The 27,401-nt window shown below is 43.0% G+C and overlaps 2 protein-coding genes across 2 annotated transcripts; one reads left to right on the top strand and one right to left on the bottom strand.

The window, feature by feature from the left end:
* Positions 1–656: 656 nt before the first annotated feature.
* Positions 657–9,361, bottom strand: lrp10 (low density lipoprotein receptor-related protein 10; the record flags this gene model as incomplete). Its single annotated transcript, XM_061066669.1, has 9 exons — positions 657–2,592; positions 4,504–4,633; positions 5,137–5,331; positions 5,867–6,303; positions 6,736–7,328; positions 7,472–7,665; positions 7,889–8,033; positions 8,985–9,017; positions 9,175–9,361. Coding segments are annotated over 9 exons (2,571 nt in total), but the record flags the coding sequence as incomplete, so codon positions are not given.
* A 2,218-nt stretch (positions 9,362–11,579) lies between these two features.
* Positions 11,580–26,945, top strand: mmp14a (matrix metallopeptidase 14a (membrane-inserted)). Its single transcript, XM_061095764.1, has 10 exons — positions 11,580–12,030; positions 21,012–21,160; positions 21,362–21,484; positions 22,049–22,356; positions 22,450–22,611; positions 22,824–22,963; positions 23,105–23,243; positions 23,345–23,495; positions 24,258–24,373; positions 24,574–26,945. The coding sequence occupies exons 1-10, from the start codon at positions 11,947–11,949 to the stop codon at positions 24,888–24,890; spliced, it is 1,689 nt and encodes a 562-aa protein (XP_060951747.1). The 5' UTR covers positions 11,580–11,946; the 3' UTR covers positions 24,891–26,945.
* The last annotated feature ends 456 nt before the right edge of the window (positions 26,946–27,401 follow it).

Raw genomic sequence — 27,401 nt, 5'->3', positions numbered from 1 at the left:
CCCAACAGAAAAAATGCAAAGTTAATTAAACTGTCAAAGTTGACTTGTACGATATGAAAGTAATTGTAAATGAAGATAATGTAAAGTGATGTGTATTTATTCGTCCTTCAATTAAACCAAAGTCATGACTCTGCATTTAGCTTGTATCTTTCCAATATTTTAAACATGAGTCAAAAGTTTACTCAGTATATTAAAAAAAAGATGTTTCTACCCCCAGGATTTCTTCCAATGATAAAAATGCAGTAATATGGTTTCTACTTTCTACAGTAATTATAACAGCACCAGACTAAATCAGAGGGCAAATTTTAGTCTGGAAGGGTCAAACACGTCAGAAGAAACTGGGCCTGCTGTTAAATGTTGAGAGAATTTAGCTTCTACAATCCCTGTCCTACAAAATCAATTCATTTAAAAGCAGTCATCATGATTACCTTGTAGCTGAACTCAATCTCTGTGTCTCCACGCGTTCACTTCTAATCCTGAGTTCTGATCTCAACTTCTGTTTTCCTCCCAGGACAAAACTCTGAGGAGCTCACCCAGGCGTCTGAGTGAGGACGTTTGAATACAATACACAAAGCAACAACTCTCTCACCTGTTGTCTCCTCTGTGTCGGCCGCGCCTCTTCACTGACCAACAAAACAAACACAACACGCCGAAACTAAAAGTGCAAATCGTTTAATCTCAGCCACATTTTTTACTTATATACAGTGAAGTTGACCCTAATAAAATCATAAAATCACTTTCTCTCTTATTTTCATCTAAATTTTAAACTTCCGGCTACTCTACGTCGTCGACACCAATACATTCATCAAAGCAACAGGGGGGAACAAAAATTAAAACTTAAGAGGAAAGGAAAAAATCAGAAGCAACTTGCTGAAATAAAAACACTGTAAAATGTACAACAATACAAATGGCACACCACAAGTCTGCTGTGTCCAAACGTGACAGGATGCGACCCAATCCCCTCAGGGGCTGAAGATTCAAGTTGAGGTTGATTTTGTGACTAGCTTCCTGTGCACACGACACACAAACACACACACACACACACACACTAAAACCAGGCACCAAAGAGATTGTCTTTTGACATATTTGCTTTTTGTATAATACATACATTCGCTTAGAAAGTGTACACGTGTGTGTGTGTGTGTGTGTGTGGCCATGATTGTGCACAAAAACTACAGGGTCCCGAAAAGTTATTGCCGGCTTGCAGAGTAGTCATGCATTGTGTTTAAATTGTGAAGTCACTGATTGTGTTGATGCGTGTCAGGAAAACGTGCCTCCGTGTGTTTTTGTGTTTTTGTGTTTTTTGTGTGTCACCGGGAATCGTCTCAATCACCTCGAGCCATCTACAGGAAACTCCTCGAAAAGGCACTTAAATAGGGGAAATCTTTTCTCTTTCTATTATAACATCGGATATAACATGAGACCGGATGCAAGTGGCAGAAGTATGTGGGGATGGACCACATCTACGAACATACTCCACTGTCTACGCCAGACATAAACTCATTCACACAGCTGCAACCATACAAAACACAACAATTTCTCCATCATTAAAAACTCTCATCATTCAGTGTGACAGTCGCCTGCCTCAGTTTTGTGGATAGGGAAGATTCTTCTGTGCAAAAAGTTTACCTTCAATGTGCAGCCCGGCGTGAAATTAAGTGCACCCCCGATCCCGACTCACGCTCACATCAGCCATGCTCTCTGTCTAAAACTTACACTTTGAAAAAAAATAAAAATACTTGTTTCCATAGGTCAACAAATCCAACTTTAAAGCAATTTGAAAAAGGCACCGGACTTGCACAGTGGGGGGTGCGTCTCGCTGGGGGGCCGCCTCCTGTGCTTCAGTTCAAACGAATGTGGAAAGACTCAGTTATTAGTGCGTAGAAAGGAGAGAGAGAGAAGGGGTGTGAGTCACCGGGCGAGGGAGGAAGCCGCTCAGGTGAGCATGGGCACGTCGTCCTCGGAAGTGGTGTCATCGGAGAGAGGGATGAGCAGCACCTCGTCGTCTGAGGAGGAGGAGGAGGAGAAGGAGGGCGAGGCGGAGAGGGGCATGGAGTTGGTGGAGGAGGAGGAGGGCGACGCCCGGAAGAGGGACATGCTCAGGCCCAGCGTGTGGAAGATGGAGGCGAGGGAGGGGCTGCTCGGCGGCACGGCGACCGGGGGGGTGAACGAGACGGACGGGGGCGGAGCCGGGGGAGCGTAGGGAGGCGGAGGCGGGGAGGCCACGGGCGGGGGGGGCAGCGGGAGCAGAAGAGGCGGCACGTCGTCGTCGTCGTCCTGATGCTGCTGCAGCTCGGACGCCGCCAACAGGCCGAGCTTCTGAGGCACCGGCTGGTTCAACGCCTCCACCGCCAACGAGGCGCTGGTGGGAGTGGTCAGCGCCGGCTCCTGGCCAGAGGGGGCGGGGTCTGCCTGCTGCTGGGCGGAGCCGGGCGTCTGAGTGGGCCGGGAGGGAGGTCGGGGGATGAGACCCCAGCGCCTCATGCGGCGGACGGCCCGGCGGACGAAGCGCGGCCGGCGCCGGCGGTGGGGGGAGTTGGCGGCGTCCTGGCGGAGCAGCTGGAGGATTCCTCTCAGAGAAAGAGACGAGGTCTGACAGAGAGGGAGAGAAACAGAAAATTGTCAAAAGATTCCTTCTACCATTTCTGCACAAGTTGCATTAAAACAATCCCAAAAAACTGATCCAAGTTTAAAGAGCGAGTTTGTGACTTTGGACTTCTCCATGCAAGGAGAGGGATTGCACTATATTGGAAAAATGTAGAACCACCATCACTGGCAAAATGGAAGAAGGAGTTGATGACTTGTCTTGGACTGATGGAGAGATCGACATACATTGTTAAAGGTAAACAGGAGGAGTTTGCTTGTATTTGGGAATCATTCATGTAATTTTTGACCAATGAAACGGATAACACTGACTGAACAGGTTGTGAAATGATCCTGCCTTTTTTTTATTTTTTTACTCCATTAGTTTGATGTCTGTTGCCATTGTCCATTTTATTTATTTATTTTTTCTTTGTCTGTGTGAATGAGTGGCTGTTCGAGGGGATGTAAATGAAAATGTTTGTAAATTCGTCATAAAGTTTGATACGCACTTGAAACTTCAATAAAAAAAAAATAAATAAAAAAAAAGAGCTAGTTTGTATCTGGGGCTGACCCCATCAGACATCACATGCTTTGTTAATCCCTCATCTAAAAATCACCTCGACTGTGGCTAATAATAAAGCACCTTAATGTGAACTCATTAATCTCCATCAGGCGGCTGTGGCCTGAAGGGAGTCAGCTGCTCGGGTGGAGCACATGACTTTAAGACTGAGGACACAGGAGCTGCTGCAGATGAGAGTGGACTCAGTGTCGCTGGACGGCTGAAGAATGAGTCGGTTATCACTCCTCTTCATCCTGTCGGGTTCTCACACCGACTCCTTTCTTTCAAACTTCACAGCATTAAATGGATTTGTTATGGTCCTCTGAAGCTCGGGGGTTTGATTTCCAGTGTTTTCACGTTACGGTCAAACAAATAAGCCCGTGTGAGAATTTATAACGAGACGCTGAAGTCTGCGTTGCAACACAAGACTGATGTCGGTTATTAATCCTAGTATATTTATACCTCTACTATATATCATATATTATATCATACTCTCTGTATATTCTTTGTATATATATATATAAGTCTATATACACATATTTATACATGTGTACATGTTATAATTATTATTATTATATTACTATTATTATTATATATACTGTTGCTGCCATTATTACTATATACTGCTATTATATTGGTATAATTACTATCATATATAAATATATATTATGTTATATTATATACTATATATACTGTACTATTTTTATATACTGTCTAACAATAACATTACCATCATATCATCAGTACTATTACCATCATCTTGCCACTGCACCTTATCTACCTATTTATCTTGTGTTTCTGTTTTTTATTCTTTCTACCTCAATATTTTTTATTCTATTGTATTTTATTGTATTCAAATATACAGGCTGCTATGACGACTTAATTTCCATTCGGGGATGAATAAAGTAATCTATCTATCTATCTATCTATCTATCTATCTATCTATCTATCTATCTATCTATCTATCTATCTATCTAGTCGTGCACAATCTTGTATCGACCCAAGTATGAGAGAACTTTTAGGAAGACCCTCCTCTTCTTAGGAATGTTCTCAGAAGATTACAAACAACCCATAATGCAACACTCACTGTGGGAGCCTGTGTTACTCCTCGACATTCATGAGACTTCTTTGAATACAACCCCAACTTTTTTAAACCAAATTTGCAAAAATATCTTCTTATAATCAAGCCACATAAGACATTTTGTGGACTTTACCAATGATAATGTAAAACGATTGTACCCAAAATGTTCTAAGCTGTAGTAAGCATTCAACAAGTTTAACTACACGATCAATCATCAGCGGAACTGATTATCGGAGATTGATAAACAGCTACATGCTCTGGTGACGCTCTCCTCTCTCACCTCATTGGGGTTCTCCGTGGGGAAGTCCTCCACTGGCGGGATGATGCCCTGGGCGATCAGCTGACCGTAGGAGGGAGGAGCCTGCTGCTGGATTAGTTCCGCTTCCTGGCGGCTGATTGGAGCAAACAGGCTGCAGGATAAAAACACACATTAGGACACATTCCCAAACACACACGACACTGGTTTCTGATGTGAGGGTTTTCCAGAGATTCATCCACAGTATAAACTTCTTTATCGTATATTCATCTACTGTTCCATAGCTAATTTTTAAAGTGGACAATCCTGAATAACGGCTACAATCTCTAAACCACACATGGTTTGTTTTTAAGTGCTGTACTCAGTTGAGAAGTGTAATTTTCCGAAGAGAACACAACATGAGCGGCTTGGCTGAGACAACAACCTGGTAGTTTGTGTGTGTCTTTCTAAGACGCATGCTGTGGGAGTTTCTGAAGCCTTTGAGAGGGGCTGTCTGGTCGTTTTTGGCAGCTACCGAATCCAGAAGTTATGAAAACAAAGTGCGCCTCTTGTGAGTCACTATCTCAGATATTCAGAGCTAAAACAAATATGGAACTGAGCAGAAACTGCGGGATGAGCAGTATTAAAAGCGATAAATGCACAAAAAAATTAAGTTACCTGTACTCCCTGGTCCTGAGCGAGTACAGTTTACAGGTGCAGCCCATGGCGATCACAAGCAGGAGGCCGCACACCAGGCTGCCGACGGTTGCCGCGGTGATGACCTTGCGGGGCAGGATGACGGTGCAGTTGAGCTCGTCCGTGCCGTCCTTGCAGTCCACCTGGCCGTCGCAGCGCCAGCTCTCGAACACGCACCTGCACACGGGACAATGGGCCACTTGTGTGTTAGAGTACGAAGAGTGAGAGATTCAGCTTCGTCCTGTTCGAAAATGTTTGACTATGGAGCAACACAATCGTACACAAACCAAATTCATGCTCAATACTTCAGGCAAATGCAGTCAAGCTCTCACATGATTGTGTATCTTCACACTCCTTCTGACTAACACACTAGACACACCTCACTTTGATAAAAAAAGTTGGTGGTCAAATTCCTGAATATACCTTGACCACTAACTTTTAATTATTAAATCAGAGTGATTAGAATTTAACATTAAACATCAATAGCTCACAGGTGACTTAAATCTGGTGAAACAAGCAGTTTTGATATGATGGAAAATCTCCAGATTAACTAATGTATGGACCATGAGGTGAAGTAAATGGATTAACAAACATTTCCAAGATAAAGACTGAACTTTAATCTTTATCACGCGCTTCATGCATGAGAACTGAAACTCAATTACAGAACTGAATTTCAGTCTCAGAGTCTCTGGATGAACAGACACAAACCTACCGGTCACTGTCGCAGTGGAAGGTTCCCGGCTGGCACACGGTGCAGTCCCTCTCGTCGCCACCGTCGGCGCAGTACAGCTGGTAGTTGCACCTCTCCGTCACCGGGTAACACACCGGCCGGCCGGCAAAGTGACTGGACGCCACCATCCTCTGTCCCACCACTCCACAGGCAAACTGGTTGGGACTGCAGCCTCGGCATCCCTCCTCGTCCTTGCCCGTCTCGGAGCAGTCCCATTTCCCGTCGCAGCGTTGCTCCTGGGTGAAGCAGCCACCTGACGCCCCCCCGCACCGACCTTCCCACGGGGGGCAGTAGCTCCCGACGTGGAACGTGGCGTTAAAACCGCTGCCCTCCGAGCCAGAGAGCGCCTCGTACACCATCGACAGGACGCCAGTGTGGGACTCGGCTTGGACGGTTTTGTAATTGGAGGCGCTGGTGATCTGTCGAGATGGGAAGGAACATCGTGTTACAATGAAGAATGATTCATAAGGTTTCTTTAGAGATGATTAGCAGAAAAATGTCTGAATCAAACAAACTCACAATTTTAATAACATATCCTTCATAACAAATAAAACCTGGACAAATTAAACTGATGAGGGAAATAGATAAGGTGTTTGACCCAGGAGCAATCACAGGAGCACATGTACTATAATCAATGGAGTTCCCTTTACTTTTGGTACTTAAAGAACATTTTGCTCCCAGTTATTCTACCAAGTGAAATATCGAATGCATGATCTTTAAAGTAACTGTAATTGGAGGCGCTGGTGATCTGTCAACATGCCGGGAAGGAACATTGTCTTACAATGGGGAATGATTCATAAGGTTTCTTTAGAGATGATTAGTAGAAAAATGTCTGAATCGAACAAACTCACAATTTTAATAACATCTCCTTCGCCTTGCGCTCTGTTGTAGACGGTGAGTCTGTCCCTGGAACCCAGGAGCAGCTGCTGCAGATCCAACCTGAGGGGCCGGGAATCCTGAGGGTCCAGAGTCCACACACAGAGCAGAGGAGTACCCCGATTGGCCGGGGGGGAGAATGTCCCATAAAAGGTCTGCAGGAGTCCTCCGCAGGGCCACCAGATGGGACTCGGCGTCACGGCGAGCTCCTTATGGGTCGGAGGCTGATCTGGATCCACCTGGGCCTCCTCCTCCTCCGCCCACGGATCAGAGTCGGCGTATCTCTCCTCTGACCTTTCGGAGCTCTGACTATTATCCAAGACCCTGAGTTTCTCAGAGTCCCTGTCGTGGTTTCTCTCGGTATTCATTTCCTTTTTAGTTCCCACTTCCTGTGTGCTGCCCTGCTTTGGGGGGGCTGGAGTTTCCTCGTCTCCATCGCAGCCCTGTTCGTCTGAACCGAGACCGGGACCTTCACCGAGACACTCCACCTGGCCGTTGCAGCGCCAGGAGTGAGGGAGGCAACGACCCCCGACGCATTGAAAAGATGTCAGAGGACATTCACCAGTGTCTGAATGTGTAGAAAAAGATGGTGAATACACAGATTATGACAGAAATGCACAGACATAAGTTCCATTGGAAAAAGGTACAAGAGATGAGCACGTTGCAAATGATCAAACACAAGATTCTACAGAAACAAACATGTCACCATACCTCTGGCATAGTTCAAGAGAAACGATGACACCGGGAACAAATGTGGAAGGAAGTGGTGCATCACTGTAATATTTCCCCCTGGGAACTCGATTGGCTGCGGCAGCTTGGAGCCACAGAGGACCACCGGCTCACCGCCAAGGGAGGATTTTATCGACACCGACTCCTTTCTACATCGTGCTGAAAACTGGGAAAAGCTGAAAAAAAAAAAGATTTGAAATGAGAGAATGGGGGGATTAGCTATGAAAGGTTAATCAGGAAACATATAACCTGATTTAAAGCGGCAACATTCCCTCCCTTTACGACAAAGAGCAATAGTTGGTTTGCCAGAGCTGAAGATTGGAATAACAATAAAAGGAGTACAGTGGAGTCTATGGCAGAAAAATTATGTCAACTCTTGAGCCATCTCAGCATCTGTACCTGAGGACGATGGGTTCTCCTTCCCGACCTCTGATGATCCAGCAGTCATAGATCGAGCCGAAGCGGTACGACCAGCTGTGGTACGCAGAACTCATAATCTGTTCCACTTTGTCGTCAAACACTTGAAGGGAACGCCCACATCGAGCTGAGGAAACAGCAGAACAAAGGAGAAATGATCCAACCTTCGTTTCAATACATCACTTCTGCTTCTCTAAACACTGATTATGAAATAAATGTTTAGTCAAGAAGTAAAAGGAAGTAATGCTAAATAGGATCTGAGATACTCTGTCTACATATTCTTACACTCATAGTATATTATATTATCTATTGTATAGTCAAATACTTAGATTTATACCTCTACTATATATCATATCATACTCTTTGTATATTCTTTGTATATATAAGTCTATATACACATATTTATACATGTGTACATGTTATTATTATTATTATATTTACTATTATTATTATATATACTGTTGCTGCCATTATTACTATATATTGCTATAATATTGGTGTAATTACTATCATATATACATATTATTATGTTATATTATATACTATGTATACTGTACTATTTTTATATACTGTCTAACAATAACATTACCATCATATCATCAGTACTATTACCATCATCTTGCCACTGCACCTTATCTACCTATTTTATTTTATTTTATCTTGTGCTTCTGTTTTTTATTCTTTCTACCTCAATATTTTTTATTTTATTCTATTGTATTGTATTTTATTGTATTAAAATATACCGGCTGCTATGACGACTTAATTTCCCTTCGGGGATGAATAAAGTAATCTATCTATCTATCTATCTATCTATCTATCTATCTATCTATCTATCTATCTATCTATCTATCTATCTATCTATCTATCTATCTATCTATCTATCTATCTATCTATCTAATTAAACAGACCCTCACAATAGGAGAAAAGTGAAATAGAACAGGGAACTGTCTTTAGAAGTCGGATCTCCTCTATTCATAGGTTACAAGGACGTATGAAACAAGAATGTGACTTTGGAGAATCCTTTCACGACAGCCACAGACACAACATGAGATAAAGTGCTGAGTCGTCGTCTCCTTACCGGAGCAGAGGGCAGGATCCAATCGACTGCAGGCTGCAGAACAAAAAACACAACGAGTCAGACCAGTTTTCAAATCACGTGCGACACAGATCATAACCGCGATAGACCGTGAAAAGTGCAAACATTACAAATGTCTGATAAAGAGTTAAAGACAGAAACACACAGATGTTGTGGATGTGAACTCACTCACCTGCTATGGTGAAAACCAGGAGGGCTCGGACTGTATAAGTCTCCGTCATTGTGATAACGCTTCTCCTCTTAAAAGGTTGGAAATCATATATATATAAAAAAAAGTAAGAGAGGGCTTTAAAAAGGGGTAAAAATAAAAGGTCAGAGAAGCGCCATCTCGCCGGGGGGTGGGTGGGGGGAGGGGTTGTGGTTCAGGAAGACTTTACCTGCGAAGAGGAAGAGGAGGAGTTGAATGGAAGGTGTGTTTGACGTGGTTGTCTGATGAAACCGAAACTGTTGAACTTTCACCACGATAACTTTTTATAACTACGTCCACTCCCATGAAGAAATGAGTCAGCAAACACACACATCAGAAAAGTTAGATAACACCAGCTTTCTAAATGTGCTTTTAATTTGATAGTCAAGATTGTGACTTAATCAATTAACCAATCAATAGAACACTTGTGGTCAAGTGTGAATAATATAAAAGGCTCATTCTAGAATAAAGAAAACAACAATTCTTAACGGTTTATTATTCTATATTCAATGTCTGCCGATAGATCCCTTTCACCTAAATCTTACACTGGACCCTTATGAGACTAATTGTGAATATGAGCTATACAAGTACAATCTGATTAATTAACTAAATAATTGATATACAGTTAATTAAGCAGCGAAAATGATTTCAAAATACATTACATTCAATTCAATCTCGTTATATAAAAGGGGAACAGATATATGAATAGGTTTTTCTGATCTCTGAGTAACACAATGGACACACACACACACAAACACACACTTCCTTGCCATAAGCTTCTCAACAATGACGCCGGGCTCGCCACCATTTCCGAGTTAAAAACAAACTGTTAAAGACTTTTCTCTCCTTCTCGGTGAAAGTGAAACTATTAAAACTCGGGGTTCCGGCTCTTGCTGTTGTCACCGCGGGGAAACAAGCACCAGGTTGCGGGTTCGGTTTGTGTCGAGAGCCGCTTCACCTCCCTGGAGGAGATTTAACAGTTAGCATCGGGAGCTAATAGCTAGCCTCCCCTTCCTGTGCTCTCTCTCCGCTTCCTCGCTTCCTCCAGGCGGCGACACACCGAGAAAGCGACTTTAAATCATCAACACTTTGTATTTAAGTATATTAATAAATGTCTTCTATCGGGTTGGAAGCGGTGAAGTGGTGAGAAAAGGCCGGAAGAAGGAGAAGAGTACGTTACCATGTCAGTCGGCCTCGCTTGTTGACAAGTTCCGAGCCACTTCCGGGTGTTTGAGCTCATGACAGGAGGGGAGGGGCTTGTGATGTCCAAGAGGGTTATTCTCCTTCATTCATAAAAAGAACAAAATGTGATTTTTTTTTTCATTCACAATCACAAAAATAATATTTAAAATTAGAACTTTAAAGTTTTTTTTACACAAGCTTGTTTTAATGTGTGACAGGAGATGTTAAGGTGAAATGTTTATTCTTCAACACCAGGTGTCAGTGTCGAGCATCAGTTTCAATTCACAAAAACAACACAAGTATTTTTGTGTTTATTAACATTTATAACAAATAAAACCTGGACACATTAAACTGATGAGGGAGAAAGATAAGGTGTTGGACCCAGGAGCAATCACAGGAGCACGTGTACTATAATCAATGGAGTTGCCTTTACTTTTGATACTTAAAGTACATTTTCTCCCAGTTATTCTACCAAGTGAAATATCGAATGCATGATTTTTAAAGCAACACTATGTAACTCTTACTGAGCAACAGCGCCCCCTGCAGCCACACGAATACCTGCAGCTTCAGGGGCTCAATAAATATCTGTAATAATAACGCTATAAGTTATAACCAGCATCACCACAGGCCAAAGTAATACAAAAAAAAGTAGCTTCAACATGTAATAGAGTAGCAGAGTAATAAAGTATTTTTTTCTGCCGTGTTGTCAAGTTAAAATCTCAATTTTTGCAAATTGACACTGTTCACTGTTTTGCTTTTTTCATTTTGCATTTCACTTTTTACTTCACTTTTTATATCTTTTATATATTTTTACATAGATATGTTTATGTCTAAATTAATGCTACCTTGTATAAATGATAGAAAAAGTGAGTAAATAAGAAGTAAATAGTGAGTAAATCTATATTGTTTTTTTATTATTATTATTGTTCTTCTTTTGTGTGGTGTATTTATTGTGTTTTTATGTTTCTATGTTCATTGTATGCACCAATAACCAGAGCAAATTCCAGGTAGGTGTAAACCTACTTGGTAATAAATACCTTCTGATTCTGATTCTGAATGTTGATATCTGAGTCTCAATCATATCAACGATAAATTCATGGCGGATGAGCCAGCTGAGGGGAAAATGACGTCACCACATCTGGAGGAGGACCCAGAGGAAAATCCACTTCTCTCTCTCCTTCTCTCTCTCTCTCTCTCTCTCTCTCTCTCTCTCTCTCTCTCTCTCTCTCCACGTCCTCACACTCTGTGGGGATCGATCACCTCCACCAGGAAACACAGACTTGGAGAAGCAGGAGCTGCAGCCACCTGATGATTTCACTCATTTTCTCTTCTCCTCGGTTGTTTCCAGCTCAGATCTGAAGCAGAGGAAGTTTTTATTTCCATGAGGATCCGACACCGTGTTTCTCTCTCTCTCTTTCTCTCCTTCTCTCTCTCTCTCTGCCACGTTTTCACATCATAACGGGAGCTCCTGCATCCATCGGTACTTTTTTCCCTTCCCCACCAGGACGTGTAGAAAGTTAGTTTTGTGAACTTTTTCCCTGTGTTTTGGAGGGGCGGTAGTTTGCAGAATCCAGAATGCTGCCCCAGCTCCTCACCCTGGCCTGTGCGGTCTGCTGCTTTGGTTTTACCTCCGTCTCTGCAGACGTGCTGAAAGCTGAGGTAAGTCCCACAGAAACACACTCAGACCCTGAAGAAGTATGGACTTGTGTTCATAGATGCAATGTTTCCATGCTGTAATGTGTCATCGAGCTGTATTGTCCACTGTGATCACTCTCTTGAATCCGTTTTCTGCAATATTCATGGTGAATTTTACATCTTGCATACATATTTATTTTATTCTGAGCTTTATTGTGTTGGATGAAGGTGTAGATGTCACCTCGAGGGTCTTTCAATTTCTCAATCTCTCAATCTGAAGATGGGAGAAGCTGAGGAAGAGGAGGGAGGAACTGTTTATACTTGTGTTTATTCTTCCTCCCTCAAACACTCCAGATCTTTGTTTTTCTCCCATAAGAACTGATTTAAGGAGATGAAAGTTCATCCAGGGAACAAAATATGTCACGTCAAACTTTGAATGTTGTTTTTGAAGGACAGGGTGGAGGAGGTGGTAGAGGAGGAGGAGGAGAACCAGGCGTGTAGGGGTGGTGTACAGTTTGCAAAACCACAGCTGGGCTGCTTTGTTCTGAGAAAGAGAGGAGGGGGTGGGTGGTGGTGATGTGGGGGATGGGGGTTAATAGTTTTCAGGCCGCACAGACAGCCGGCCAGGAAGTGGGTCCGCCTTCACAACAAGCTGGACATGGGTCTCTCCAGCTGGGACAGTGTAGGCCTGTGAAACCCTCCTCCACCAAAGTGCAGGTTAACTCTCATCTCAACAACACATTTGGTCATCAGCTCGGTAAATGACCGGGTGCGAGGAGCCAGGGGCGCCTCTGGTCTCAGCTCTGTTTAGATTTGTGCCCTGAAGGTTAGTGCTTCGTCCCCGAGCTCACCCTGCAGATAACATCAACAACAGGCAGTGTGGGGATAAGTGCATGGAAGGGAATGGAACACATCAGCATGAGGTCACATCCAGTCACAGAGACAGGAGCAGTAAACGCGCCTGATCTCTAAAATCAAGATCCATGAATTACGCTCAGAGAAATCAACAAATATGTCAAATAATTGATCTATTTCGCAACGTTTAAGAATGTCAAAATATAGATGATGAGCTCAGTTTTGTGCTTGTGTATTCACAAAAGTAGTTTTTTATTAAATCTGGGGCCAGGGAGCAGAACAGTGGTAAGAAATAGAAGTACATTTCGATTTTTCTTCATTTAAAATCATAAAAATTACCTATGTTACATATTGTGTTGGCTGTTAACCCAGAGTTTTATTCTGGTCGCCTTTTCTAAAATCAAGATCAATGTATTACTCTCAGAGAAATCAACAAATATGACAAATAATTTAACTATTTCGCAACGTTAAAGGAAGTGAATCCGCTCCCAGATTTAATGTTTTTTCTCTGACTCCTACTTCATCCTTCCACCAAGTTTCAAAGAATCACATCCAGTCGTAAAAACTCCAACAACTGCAGCTCATTGTATCCAATGATTCGTCCTGTGATCATTTCCCAGACTTGCCTCTCAAAGAGTCGCACGTCACACAACATGTCTCTCAGTGATGCACTAATAGTCAGCTGTCACAGGAAATTGAATCACTGAGAAAAACGTCCATTAGCAATAAATGCAGAAGTAAAAAAAAAACATTCGAAGGAGAACACAGGATGCAGGAAGGAGCGAAGGACGACCTTAGTCACTGACCACACAATCCGCTGGCGTGTGAGTCAAGCCAGACATGGTGGATAACTCCGGAGAGTCAGACGGTTTACGAGATGCCGCAGGCCGCTGCCGCCCCCCCCCCGCGGCCGACGCACCGACACGGTGATGAATGTCTGTAAACAAAGTGAGAAAACATGAGTGTTTACCGCAGCTGGAGGATAATACCTCTCACATGCAGCTGGGCCCTGAGTGCAGGATTTATTGGGAGATCAGGTCAGAGGTGAATGTGTCGTGTGCCGCGGCAGGTCGGGTGTTGTGAAGCTGCCGGAGCCACCAGTCAGCTTTAATTATGGCTTAAGGATGACCTCACCTGAGAGCTGCACGTGAACCCTGTGATCAAAAGATAGACGTGTCTGTGTGTGTGTGGAGAAAGTCGACCGAACTGGAGCTGCAGAGACAAACTCCAGTGACACAAGATGTTTTAATTAGCGTTGCCAGAGCTCGGTTTTAATGGGGTTGGGGGGGGCTGAGCGGGCTGAGCAGACGGAGACACTGAACTTTGGGGAATTTTGTGGTTTCCCGGCGTTGCTCAACATCTGAACATCCCTCTCTGACTTCACTCCGACGAACTAAACCCCCACGTAATCCAAGCTGAGTGAAAAGGAGAAGCTGGGCAAATAGAGGAATAAGACCTCAGCTCTTCCCTGAAACCCATCCTTCAGTGAGGCCCTCACACCTTCCTCCCATCATCTGGTTTCATTCTTCTCTCTTTTTGCCTCGTCTAACCTTTTCTGCCGGAATGAAAATGCAAATCTGGACGTCGCGAGAGAGAAAGGAAGTGGGCAGCGAGGAAACCAACAGAGTTTAAAACAGGATATCTCTATATCTGGCTGAAACAAAACAAAAATAGGAGATTTCCCCGTTGCCATCTGGAGACACACGTCTCGTGAGCTCAGCGGAGGGCTGCAGATGTGGCCAAACGCACATCTGGGTTCAATTCTCTTTATCTCGACATAGAGTCGCTGTTGATGTAGCATCAAAGAGGAGGCCTTGCTCGGGATCAGTGCTCGCTGCTGAGGCAGGCGGCGGCTGTCACTGAAGAAATGTCAAAGCACTCAGCTGGATCGGCCTTAATGTGAACCTGATGGACTTCAAGGGGGAGAGGGAGTTGATCTGAGATCTACAGGGAGGACTTGAAAGAGATAAATCTGCTGATGAAGTTGACTCGGTTGTCACGGAGATGGCTCCAGTTATAGCTTTATTGTTATTGGTCCAACTCAGCATACTACAAATGAAAGTAACCAATGCATAACCACATGAAGTCACCAATAATTAACTCAAGCGGGATATATAACTATACTGCATAAGGACTTTTATGTGTGATATTATAGCATAAATTATAATTTAAAGTAAAGGCTTCTTTAGGAGTTGAGTGGAAAACTCAACCCTCACCTCTGCCATTAGCTGGAAATAAAAAGTATCAAGCAACACCACAAATAGAGCATAGTCTATTACAGGTAAAAGTACTCCATTCAAATATTGACATAAGTGAAAGCAAATAGGTTTTATCAGATAGTGCACTGTAAGTACTCGGTGTGTAGAATGGAGCAGCGTTTACCAGCTGAATTAACCATTAAAATGATATATAAGAATAAGTTAATGGTGTATTACATATTAATAAAGTATGAGCATAAAATAAGTGTTTATTTTTCCTGTAGTTTATAGGATTATAGAAAGATTAGTCTTATAGGATACTGGTAACTACAGCTTGCAAGTGTAGCATAAAGTTTGAATACTAAAGTATCGGAAAACTGTCATTTATATGGTATAAGTGTCATTTGTTGCAATAGATATATTGAACAGAATTGCAAGTATCAGTCTGATATGGTTTCGTTCAGCACAATAAAAGCCCCCAGTGATTGTTTGATTATCGGACCCAGCAGAAGTGTGGATGTGTAGAAGAAGTATCACACAGGGCCTGGGTGAACGCTAACTGGGTCAGAGGAGCCAAGTAACGAAGGCGATGTGGGATCCAGCTCCTCATGAGCAGAACTCTCAGTTTTTTCCGTTGGCACCGAGCGAGAGGAACATCTGACTCAGGCCCTCAAATTGAAATCCAGCCATACTCTCCTCAGCCTCCTCTGCTCTCGTCCAGCTTCTCATTCACCGCTGCGTCCCCTCTAATGTCTTTACCTCTTCTTCTCTAATGTAACTCTGCACTTTAGATCATCCTCCGCCTGTCCGTCACGCTCCGTCCGTCCCGACCCTCAGGCCAAGCTGAGATTTAAGTGTTTTTCTAAAGCCAGAAAACCTGTGGATCAGAGAAGCAGTTTCGGAAAAACAGACGTACACAAAACAATGACACATTACTGCGAAATGCAAACACAGCGTTAAACCCAGGTCCACACAGGATCATGCCCTCCTCCCTGTTTCTCGTCTGGTTCCTTCTGTTGCACAAAGATCTACAGACACCCACATGATCCCTTAACTAACACAATGACAGTTTTTCCCCTGAAAATGACAACATTCTTTTCACCACAATTCTATAAATGCTGAGGGGATTTTTTGTGTTTTTTCCATTTTGTTTTGTAGGAACTTGTGGTTGGTTTTATTATTTATTTATAGTGCAAGCAGGAAATCAAATCATCACTCATGTGAGTCGGAGTGTGTGACAGTAGATGCTGTCGACCACATGTGGGACACGGGGAATTTCAGACATGATGCACATCACCACCATCATCCCTTTTTTCTTCTACTTGTTTGTCAAACATCTGTTGAACATCTGAGACACCTGATATCAAGGTTCCATCTTGAGGAAAGTACCAGTGTCAAAATAGAGATGATGAGCTCAGTTTTGTGCTCATGTATTCAAAATAATAGTTTTTTTTTTAGCAAATCTGGGGCCAGGGTGCAGAACAGTGGTAAGAAATACAAGTAAATTTAGATTTTTTACATTTATATGATATATATTGTGTTGACTGTTGACACAATGTTTCATTCTGGTCGCCTTTTAAATGCGTTTCATTCGCTTTATCTCATGGCCTTTTCCATTTCTGCTATAACTTCCGTTGCAAACGACTTCTAACAATGTAAAAACACACTAGTGCTAGTCTGTTAGCAAGTTAGCTGTTTCTACCTTTCACTGTTTGACTGAATAAAACTTTAACACATGACCTCCTCCCAACCCCAGGCAGCTGAAGTTACTTATTACAAGTGTTAGTGATTGTTCACGCTTCTGCAATTTAAAGCTCCAAATAAGCAGCAAATCCAGCCAATTAAGAGGCAGACATATGAATAGATTATTATTTTTTTTAACAATATTTTTGATTGAAGTTTCAGGTGCATATCAAACTTTATGACGAATTTCCAAACAATTTCATTTATATCCCCTCGAACAGCCACTCATTCACACAGACAAAGAAAAAATAAATAAATAAAATGGACAATGACAACAGACATCAAACTAATGGAGTAAAAAAAATTGTAAAAAAAAAATAAAAAAAAAGGCAGGATCATTTCACAACCTGTTGTTCAGTCAGTGTTATCCGTTTCATTGGTCAAAAATGACATAAATGATTCCCAAATACAAGCAAACTCCTCCTGTTTAACAATGTATGTCAATCTCTCCAGTCCAAGACAAGTCATCAACTCCTTCTTCCATATTGCCAGTGATGGTGGTTCTACATTTTTCCAATATAGTGCAATCACTCTCCTTGCATGGAGAAGTCCAAAGTCAACCATCTTCGATTGCTTCGTTGTTCTGATGTAGTCTTTGGGGTATATTCCAAGTATACAGATTGTTGACGTCAAAGGAATGTTACACTTAACCATCCGTGATAAACATTTAACTAATGAATAGATTATTAATAGACTGTTAACAATCTGATGAATTGTCTGGTTCAGCTCTATAAGTGGTCGTGAGGTCAGAGCAGGGTCACAGGTCACATGTGTACATCACGCAGCTCCACTGAACCAACCTGTCCCACCACGTTTACATCCCACTGTCTGTGCTTTATACATTCAGACCTCATGTCACTGCTCCTCGCACACAGACCCGGCGGTGTGTTTACCAAACCAGCAGCCGGCCCCTGTGACCACACATGGCCGCGCGGCGAGCGAACCCGGCTCCTCCGACGCCAACAATACCAGCAGCCATGTACCAGTCTCAATAAATAGAGGCTTTGATGGTGGCTGCTGGGAGTTCCAGGGGGAGGAGGGGCGGGCGCTGGGATACCTGGCGTCCCGGGCCTGAGGTGGGCGGCGTGTGGAGTAGTTTGGTGCAGGAGCAGAGAAGTGGAGGTCCTGACGCTGTGTGTGTGTGTGTGTGTGTGTGGGAGAGTGTGTTTTTATAGAAGCAGACTGGTCACCACACTGGAGCCACAGGACACACTAGCAGCTCTCAGCCGACGGGCAGAGCGAGTAAATTTGGTCGACGTTAGAGGCCGATTGAGTCAGGAGATAAATTACATTAACTAGACGCTTAAATAATCCTGAGAAATCTTAAAGGTGGGGGGGGTGGGATATGCAGGGGGGGGGAGGAGGGAGAGGGGGTTGCGTCTCTGCCGGCCTCATAAGTGAACCTTGTTCTCCGGCCTCTCGGCCCACCACATGACGAACAGTAGCTGTGTGTGCACCCCCGGCCCGAGCAGGAGCAGGTAGTCCTGCCCAGTGGCTCCACCCATCCAACCCCCCATCCCCCCCTGCTTCCCCTCCACCCGTTGGACGGAGGCTCTGAGAGGAAAGAGAGATATCTGAGGGTTATTCTGTGACGCCAGGGAAGGAATTCTGGGTAATTCCACCGACTCGATGTGCGGTGGAGATGAGAATGTGTGTCAACTGTGTGTCTGCAGATGCGTGGTCGGAAAGAAAACACACACACACTTAAAACAAATCCAACAAGAGAGAGAAGATTTTAGAAGATCGATAGAACTCACATGCATCATCTATTAATTATGAATCTGCAGCCAGTGAGCTTAGCTTAGCTTAGCATAAAGACTGGAAACAAAGTGACACCACCCATTGGTTCGTGAGAAGTGTTTGACATTTTGTGCATCACCCTTAGTGGGTTTGAAAGCAATAATATTTAATGTATATTAGAAACTCCTGACTCGAGCTTTGTGTTCAGCTCAAAGACGTAAATGGGGTTTTAAAATGTCAAACTATTCCTTTAGCAGTGTCTCCGTCCAGTCTGAGACCACGAGCAGCCGGCAGTGGAAAGAATAGGTCGGCTTTTCATGTGTAAAGATAAACAGAGGTGGTTTTGGTCGAGGACAGAGAGAAACAGAAGGAGGAGGACGGACAGAGACAGAAGGATAAGGAGGAGGATCCTAAACTTTGATGAAGCCAAGTGTTGCAGAAAGCTTCTCTTTTTCCAGCGTTATGACGACCAGCTTTCTCTGTTTGGCTGCGTTGGTCCAGATACAGTTGTGGGTCACTGGCAGAGCTGTCAAAAGTATTCACATTCATTACTCAAGTAGAAGTATAGATACTAGGGTTTAAAAATACTTTTGTAGAAGTTGAAGTATCAACTCAAGCTTTTTACTTAAGTAAAAGTGTAAAAGTACTGGTTTCAAAACTACTTAAAGTATAAAAGTAAAAGTAATGTAAGGGAAAAAAAATTTCCATTAAGGACAAACTCTTAAGCCGCGTCTCAGGGGCCTAGTGCACTACCCCCCCTCCTCCAATAAACACATTTTTCTAAAGGCCATTATGACCATAATGTTATATTAAAATGTTATGTTGAAAAATGTGGGATGCACTAAGCTACCCGTTTGAACTGCAAATATGCCTATTGAAAATTATAAAATTTTATTACAATGCAAATACATATATTGTTTGAAGAGACCTTTGGACTCAACACTACCAATAATCAAACATGACTATCTAGAGGAAGTAAAAGTCGTAACAAGGTTGTGTTGCCTTTTTTTGTGTGTGTTTTGGAACGATGACAAACCGGAATGAAAACAAGCCAAAATTAAATCGGAGTAACGAGGCTATTTTTTAAATGTAAGGAGTAGAAAGTACAGATATTTGCGTGAAAATGTAAGAAGTAGAAGTAAAAAGTCGTCTGAAAAATAAATACTCCAGTAAAGTATAGATACCCAACATTTCTACTTAAGTAAGGTAACAAAGTATTTTTACTTCGTTAATTGACACCTCTGGTCACTGGGACTGAAAAGACGTCAGTGTTTTCACATTGTGTGTTTTATTTGTTTTTTGTCGGTTCCTCTCCTGTCTGGACACGTGAGGATTTTGGCTTGTTAAGAGTTTGGCAACGAGTTAATGTCCCAGTCACATGAAGAGAAGGGAACACATTTAAAATGCTGAGTTGACCCACTCACACTCACACACACCTCCCTATACAATCTGTTTTGCACATCTGATCTCAGGTTGAAACAGGCACTGACGCTGACTGGAAGCAGTCAAACTCCCACAGGTTCACACAAGCGGCCGATCCCTTCTTTTCTGTTGACTAAGATGTTTTCTGCTGGTTTTCCTGTTGTTTCTGGCAAATCTGACGAAACCTCATCTGACGACTCAGACGTTCACAAAGAAACCAAAACAGAAGTTGCACAACACCTCATCATTTCCAACGTGTAAAATACAAGACTCCGCATTTTTTATTTTGGCAGCTAAATCCCCTTTTCCTGCTGTTTCACGCTAATGTTTTCAATTGTGTGTCTTTGTGTTGGCATGTTGTATTTTAGGGAGAGATAAAATCATACAGCAGAACTATTGTATCCTCGTGTGAACCCATGAGGAGTTTGTTTTTAGGTTTTAGACAACATCAGATTATGATTTTGCTGTTCCACTTAAGAGAAACTCCTAATTTCTTTAGCTTTTTGGGGAGTTTATCAATAACCGATCTACACAGCGTCTCCTTAAGAACTTAAATCAATTTCAGTTTGAGACATAACGATGAGAATGGAGGTGTCAGATTCATCAGAGAGGGATTATTATGATTCTTCCTACTTTAGATCCACGTATTTGATGTTTTTGTAATATGGAAAATCTGCTTTGTGTCTTTCTTTCTACTGTTGGATTTTTGTCTGTGGTCATAAAAAAAAAAAATACATTATATTTGTACATTATAATAGAAAACACATGATTAAAAGCTATAATAATAAAAAAGGTAGAAGAAACAGAAGAAAGAAATCAATAAACGGGGTAAACATAGAGTTGGTGGAGAAAGATAATGTTGGACGTAAACGAGGTCGAATAACACGCATTTTCCTGATGAATATAAATGTCTTCGTGAAATACTGAAATACCAAACCAGTTTCAAACCGTCTCAGGGATGTTTTTCAAAGTTTGACTTCCTCCAAGAAGCGAATGATTAACCGTTGCACAAACAAACTCTAACCCGTGGTCCTCTCTCTCTTTCAGGCTTGGCTGCAGTCGTACGGTTACCTGCCTCCGGGTGACGTCAGAGCTCAGGCTCTCCGCTCGCCACAGGCCATCAAGACAGCGATAAGCGGCATGCAGAGGTTCTATGGTTTGACCGTCACCGGCTCCATAGACGCCAACACGTTAGAGTGAGTCCTGATCAATGGTGTGATTTCAATAACACATGGCTGCTTGGTTTGATATGTGACTATTAAAAGTTATGGATTCAAAAGTTGAAATGACGCCAGTACGAAAAACAAGGTTATCATTCACAGAAATATGTCTCCCTCACAGCAGTGGAAATATTTGACATAGTTTGAAACGCGTGTATATCTTGTCGCTGTTGCCAGGGCGATGAGCCGGCCGCGGTGTGGCGTCCCCGACAAGTTCGGCCCGGAGCTGAAGACGAACCTGAGGAGGAAGAGATACGCTGTCCAGGGTCTGAAGTGGGACAAGTCGGAGGTGACCTTCAGGTCAGAAAACACTCGCTACACACACACACCTGTACACTGATTCACACTGGATATGATTTATCATGTAAGTTACAGGACATTTGTATTTCATTTTGGTCTCAAACTAATTTCTGTGAGTTCCAGCTGACATATTCCAATTTCTTGTTGTGTGCATCAGTCTAAAACATAAATATTTCTGATTAACTATCATAGGAGACAAAAATAAACAGTAAATATTCACATTTTAGACGTGAAACCACTGAATTATTTTCATTTTTACTTCAAGAAATAACTTAAAGATCCCAAATCGATGACTTGACTTTATTTATTGAAGATACTAAATAAAGAAGTAATTACATTGCCTTCCTATGTTTCTATCTATCCAACCACTAAACATTGAAGTCTGTTATTGTCCAGTTTAACATTTCGTGCTTAGGCTTTTATTTTGAAGCACTAAGTCAACTAAAGATAAAAAGACAGTCCCGTGCCTTCTTACTGTCTCGCCTCCCTTCAGTTTGTTATTTTGAATTAACTCCAACCATCCCAGCCCTAAAATCGCTGCATCTCCTTGTTCTCCTCCCACAGCATACAGAACTACACCCCCAAGATCGGGGAGCAGGCCACGTATGAAGCCATCCGAAAGGCCTTCCGGGTTTGGGAGAGCGCCATCCCGCTGACCTTCAGAGAAATCCCCTACAGCCACATCAGAGGCAAGGTCGACAAGTTCGCCGACATCATGCTCTCCTTCTCCGAGGGCTTTCATGGAGACAGCACGCCGTTCGATGGCGAGGGCGGTTTCCTGGCTCACGCGTACTTCCCCGGACACGGTATTGGGGGAGACACGCACTTTGACCTGGCAGAGCCGTGGACCACCGGCAGCGACGACCAGGGAGGTAAGAGAAGGAAGAGTGGACGACAAGAGATGGATCTGACTTTACACTAAAACGTACTGAACAGAAGTTTCTCCTGGTCTGTGTTCTCTGAAGGTAACGATGTCTTCCTGGTGGCCGTCCATGAGCTGGGTCACGCTCTGGGTCTGGAGCACTCCAACAACCCGTCTGCCATCATGGCGCCTTTCTACCAGTGGTTTGAAACCGAAAACTTTCAGCTCCCCGACGACGACCGCAGAGGCATCCAGACCATCTATGGTGAGTCGTTCTCTCAAGTCGGTTTCTGACATGAGCTCCAGGAAAAGTCCAAAAAAGACCCAGCATCGTCCCCTTATCTCCAAAAGTCCTTATATCGAGTTGTCTTTCCTTTGTGATTAAACAAGTCTCATTTGAAAGATTAACCGTCGCTCTTCTTACTTCATATTATCCGTCTCTCACTCCTCTCTCTCTCTCTCTCCTCTACGCTTCAGGAACTAAAACCGGGGCTCCTCCTCCTCCTCCTCGACCCACAAAACCGTCCAAACCCGAAAAACCAGACAACGGACCCGACATCTGCGAGGGACACTACGATACCATCGCTGTCCTCAGAGGGGAGAAGTTTGTGTTTAAGGTACAGCTCACACAGGCAAACACGAGCATGCAAGCAAAACCTCGAAAATGAAAACGCTTTTGGCAGAGAAGCTATAAAAAGTAGTAAAAATAGGATCATACGTTAAAAGATAGTTTCTCTCCCCCTTGGTCTGTGATGCAGGACAAGTGGTTCTGGCGTGTGCGTAACAACAAGGTGCTGGCCGGTTACCCGATGGCCATCAGTCACTTCTGGAAGGGCCTGCCCTCAAACATCAACGCCGCCTTCGAGAGGGATGATGGGAAGTTTGTCTTCTTCAAGGGTAGGTTCCCTCTGGAGAATACACCGAATCCAGATTGGCTTTCTGGTGTCACTCTCAGTCCTTCTCATCTTTCTGTTCTTTTTTCTTTCCTCCGTGTGCAGGAGACAGGTACTGGGTTTTCAGCGAGTCCACCATGGAGAAGGATTCTCCAAAGAGTCTGGCCGACATGGGCAGCGGCCTCCCCACAGACAAACTGGACGCTGCCCTGTTCTACACACCCACAGGACAGACGTACTTCTTCAGAGGCAACAAGTGAGTCTGTCCAAGCAACATGGATATCAGACCTCTGCTTTTATATCACCTGTAAGAACTGTACTGTCACTGGGATTCATCCTCATCATCCTCGTCCAATTCCAATATTTCCACCCCCTCCTGACCTGAGGTTTCAATAAGAAGCATCAGAAACATTCCTGCAAGCTTTATGCAAAGATTAGATCAGTTACAACTCGCCGGGCTTATCTGAAAGTAGCGCACAGCATTTCAGTTCCCTGAGTCATGCTTAATGCATATTGGCCTTGAGTCAGATTTCCAACAGCTGAGGGTGGAATACCCACAGCTACGGATTTAAAATGCAGAAAAGCATTGAAACAGATGAGTCTGTGATGACACATGTAAAACATTTACAATCCACAAGACGCCCCCCCCCCCCCCCCCCCATGCACAGAGATGTTCAAGATAAAATTCCTCTGTATGGGGCCGTGGTCATTCTAGAGAAGCTAAGGTTATGAGTCAAAATTCCTCCAACTCAGCCTCCAAAAAGTCTATTATTTCATTTCTAGTATATTTTCACTTATATCGTCTCTAAGTTTTAATTGTAAAGAAAGTTTGATTGGTTTAATATTCATATTAATAATAATAATAAACTGTATTTGTATGGCACCTGCAGCTTTAAATGCTTTACATACAATATAGACGAAAATAGAAACATGCTAAAATGGAATTGAGAAATAAGAAGAGACCAGAAAACCTCAAATGACTCTTTCTGTAACCGCTCTGTCTTTGTGTCGTTTGCAGATATTACCGCTTCAACGAGCAGACTCGCACTGTGGACAGCGGCTACCCGAAACCCATCAGCATGTGGAGCGGAGCGCCCGAGAACATCAAGGCCGCCATCATGAGTGAGGATGGATGTAAGTTCCCCGAGAGCCAGAACGAAAAATCATTGATTTTCAATTGATCAGCGACCATATGGATCATTTATACATAGTTTAATTGGTTGTTTTACAACAGTATTGACAGAAATTTGTTAAAATAATAATTTGCAGCCATACATGGACAGTCAGGGATGTTCGAGTCCCTGGAGAACTCACTTCTGTCCATTTTTCCGCAGCCTACACGTATTTCTACAAAGCCAACAAGTACTGGAAGTTCAACAACCAGTACATGAAGGTGGAGTCTGGCTACCCCAAGTCCGTGCTCAGCGCCTGGATGGGCTGCGAGAGCGAGGAGCCCAAGAAGGGTCGGGAGGAGGTGATCATCATCGAGGTGGACGAGTCGCAGGGCGGGGCCGGGCCCATCGCCGTGGTGATCCCGCTCCTGCTGCTGGTGCTGGTGGTCGTCACCCTGGGAGCGCTTTTGTTCTTCAGGAAGTACGGCACGCCCCGGCGCCTCCTCTACTGCCAGAGATCCCTCCTGGACAAGGTGTAGGCCGAGCGACGGGCGACCGAGAGACTGCCGCAGAGGGAGAAAGAGAGAGAGCGAGAGAGAGAGGAAAAAAAACGAGGGCCGGGAGACGATGGAAACAGAGAAGGGGGGGAGGAGAAGAAAGAGGAGGAGAGAGCGAGCGGAGGAAAAAAGACAGTGTTAAGTGTTCGGTGGTTTTTTATTTGCCACGACAGAGCGGAAAAAAGGAGAAAGGCCCAAGGAACTGAAATCAGGAAAAATGCGTATTTGTATGTTAACTATTTACATGTTCTGTGTCAGGAGGTTGAAGATCAAAGCCACCGTCTCACGTAGAGAAGGGAAAGATGCAAAGACTCACCTCTCCTCTCTCACATCCCAGGTATCCAAACCAACAGAAACATCCCTCCACGCTTCCTCCACTTTAACTGGACGACTCCAGCTGAACTGCTGTCTGATTCATGACTCCGCCCCCTGGAAACTTTACTATTCTGTTTTTTAACTCATAAATCCATCGTTTCATGTTTGCTGTCAAGTCCATTGTTGTTATTATTTTATTTTAATGCAGAAAGTGCTTCTTAAAAGTGCCAAAGTTCTAAAGACGAACCATGAAATATCGCCTGTGTTAGCATGATATTGTTTTCTACCACTAAATAGAACCTCAGACTTTTTCGGTAAAGCCAGAAATCCAAATCATCAAGTACTTGTTGTACTTTTGTTTGTGTAACATGTGAGAACTTTGGCTTCTTTTTGTTTACGCAAAAAAAGTGAAGCAAATATTCACATTCCTCAAAGTGTGGTACTGAAACAAGTTTGTCTGTTTTGGTGCCTGTTCTCAATTATCGTATCATCACTATTGTGGAACATTTTTAAAGGAGACATATGATTTTTTGTTTTACTTTCCTTTGTGAATGTAAAAGTTCTGCAAAGTTCAGAAGCCTCTTCTCCTCGACAGAAAACACTGAAACGTCAGTAGTTCGGCCCATATTTCCGATCTATAGTGATGTCACAATGCTCCACCCACTGGCTAATCTGACACGCCCCTTTTCAAAACCAGGTAATGCTTGATCTGGCCAATCAGAGCCGGATGGGCATCATAGGGAGGGGGAAGGGCCTTAAAGAGACAGGAGCTTAAACGAAGTGTTTCAGACAGAGGCTGAACAGAGGAGCTCCAGCGACGGACAGAATAATAAAGCATGTTAACATTTTTAAGTAATAACACAATTATGAATCTGGATTCTGGATCAACAGGATTCTCTCTCATCTGCTAAAGATGTTAAGTTTTAGTTATTGTTTTTTTTCTTTCGGGATGAATTTAACGCAGCAGACTGAAGGTGGAATATTGGTATCGATGGTTTCAGACTTCTGAACATGCACACGTGTGATTTATGAATCATGTTCGTTCAATCAGAAGCGATTTCCCCCTTGATTGTCGCGTCAAAAACGTTTTTCTGCGACTCCAGAACTCGTCGTCCAGTGCAGTCAGACGGGAACTCGATTCTTTCTCTTTCAACTCACAAACGACGGCTTTGAAAACATTCCAGTTCTTTTGCTGCTTGTCCGAACCGGTCAGTGAGCGGTACAGTTTCCAACAATATGGTGCAATTTTTTTGTAATTATTATCGTTGCTATGGGACATTGTTGTTATTATAAGTATGGTTATTGTTATTATTGTTCTCGTTGGTAAGGTTATGATTTTTTTTTTTTTTTTTTTTGTGCATTGTCATTTGGAGTCCTGCTGGACAGAGGCGTAACATGACAATGGTGGAGGCGAATCCCAGTTTACATTCAGCACGTGGTGAATTAGATCCGATCAGAGGGTGAATGTTGGCACAGAATAACAAACCATGCTATTTATGAACTTTGACACTGATGATGGTGATCAATGGTTTTTATTTTTTTTAACTCAAATCAAAATTGAAGGTGAATTGATGCAGTTAATAACAATGATAATGGTAATGATATTTATAATGATGATCATATCAATTAAGTGGAATGAGATTTTTTTTTTTTTTTTTTCCTGTCTGTTTTTTCACTTTTGTATTTCAGTAGATAAAGTGAAATTAAACTATTTTCTACAAACAGTCGTTCATTTTCTTCCAATGCTTTCAGAATCTTTAACCTGTTGCTCAACACGCACACACACACACACACACACAATAGGCTGAAGCACAACCGTAAATACAGCCAAATATAAATGTGTTGATATTTAAGAAGAATAAATGTTGCTCTGTATATAATAATACTTTTGTGGAAGTAAAGTGGAATAACCTCCACTAACCTGCTTTGTTTAAACAATAGAATCTCAAAAGTGGAGCCAAAGTGTCTTGATCGCTGCCACCTGGTGGCTCGGTGTAGTATAGCTCCTAAGCAACACCTCCTCCAAGTTAGTTTATGGGACATGGGCCAAACTACAAAGTGCAAAAAAAACAATTTCACAAAGATAAGATGCTTCAAAAGTTCACAGCCAGGATATTTTGGCTTGATTTATGGATGGAGGGAGGAAGCGGGGACAAGCTGTTCCTTTTGTCGTGGAAA

The sequence above is a fragment of the Limanda limanda genome, chromosome 22 (assembly GCF_963576545.1).
Source record: "Limanda limanda chromosome 22, fLimLim1.1, whole genome shotgun sequence".
Classification (NCBI taxonomy): Eukaryota; Metazoa; Chordata; class Actinopteri; order Pleuronectiformes; family Pleuronectidae; genus Limanda; species Limanda limanda.
This window is presented reverse-complemented; position numbering and strand designations above follow the sequence as displayed.

Excerpts from the sequence above, each read along its gene's own strand:
- mmp14a (XM_061095764.1), top strand. The coding sequence starts at position 11,947 with ATGCTGCCCCAGCTCCTCACCCTGGCCTGTGCGGTCTGCTGCTTTGGT. Across the intron at positions 12,031-21,011 it reads CAGACGTGCTGAAAGCTGAG|GCTTGGCTGCAGTCGTACGG; the intron begins GTAAGTCCCACA and ends TCTCTCTTTCAG. Across the intron at positions 23,496-24,257 it reads TACTTCTTCAGAGGCAACAA|ATATTACCGCTTCAACGAGC; the intron begins GTGAGTCTGTCC and ends TGTCGTTTGCAG.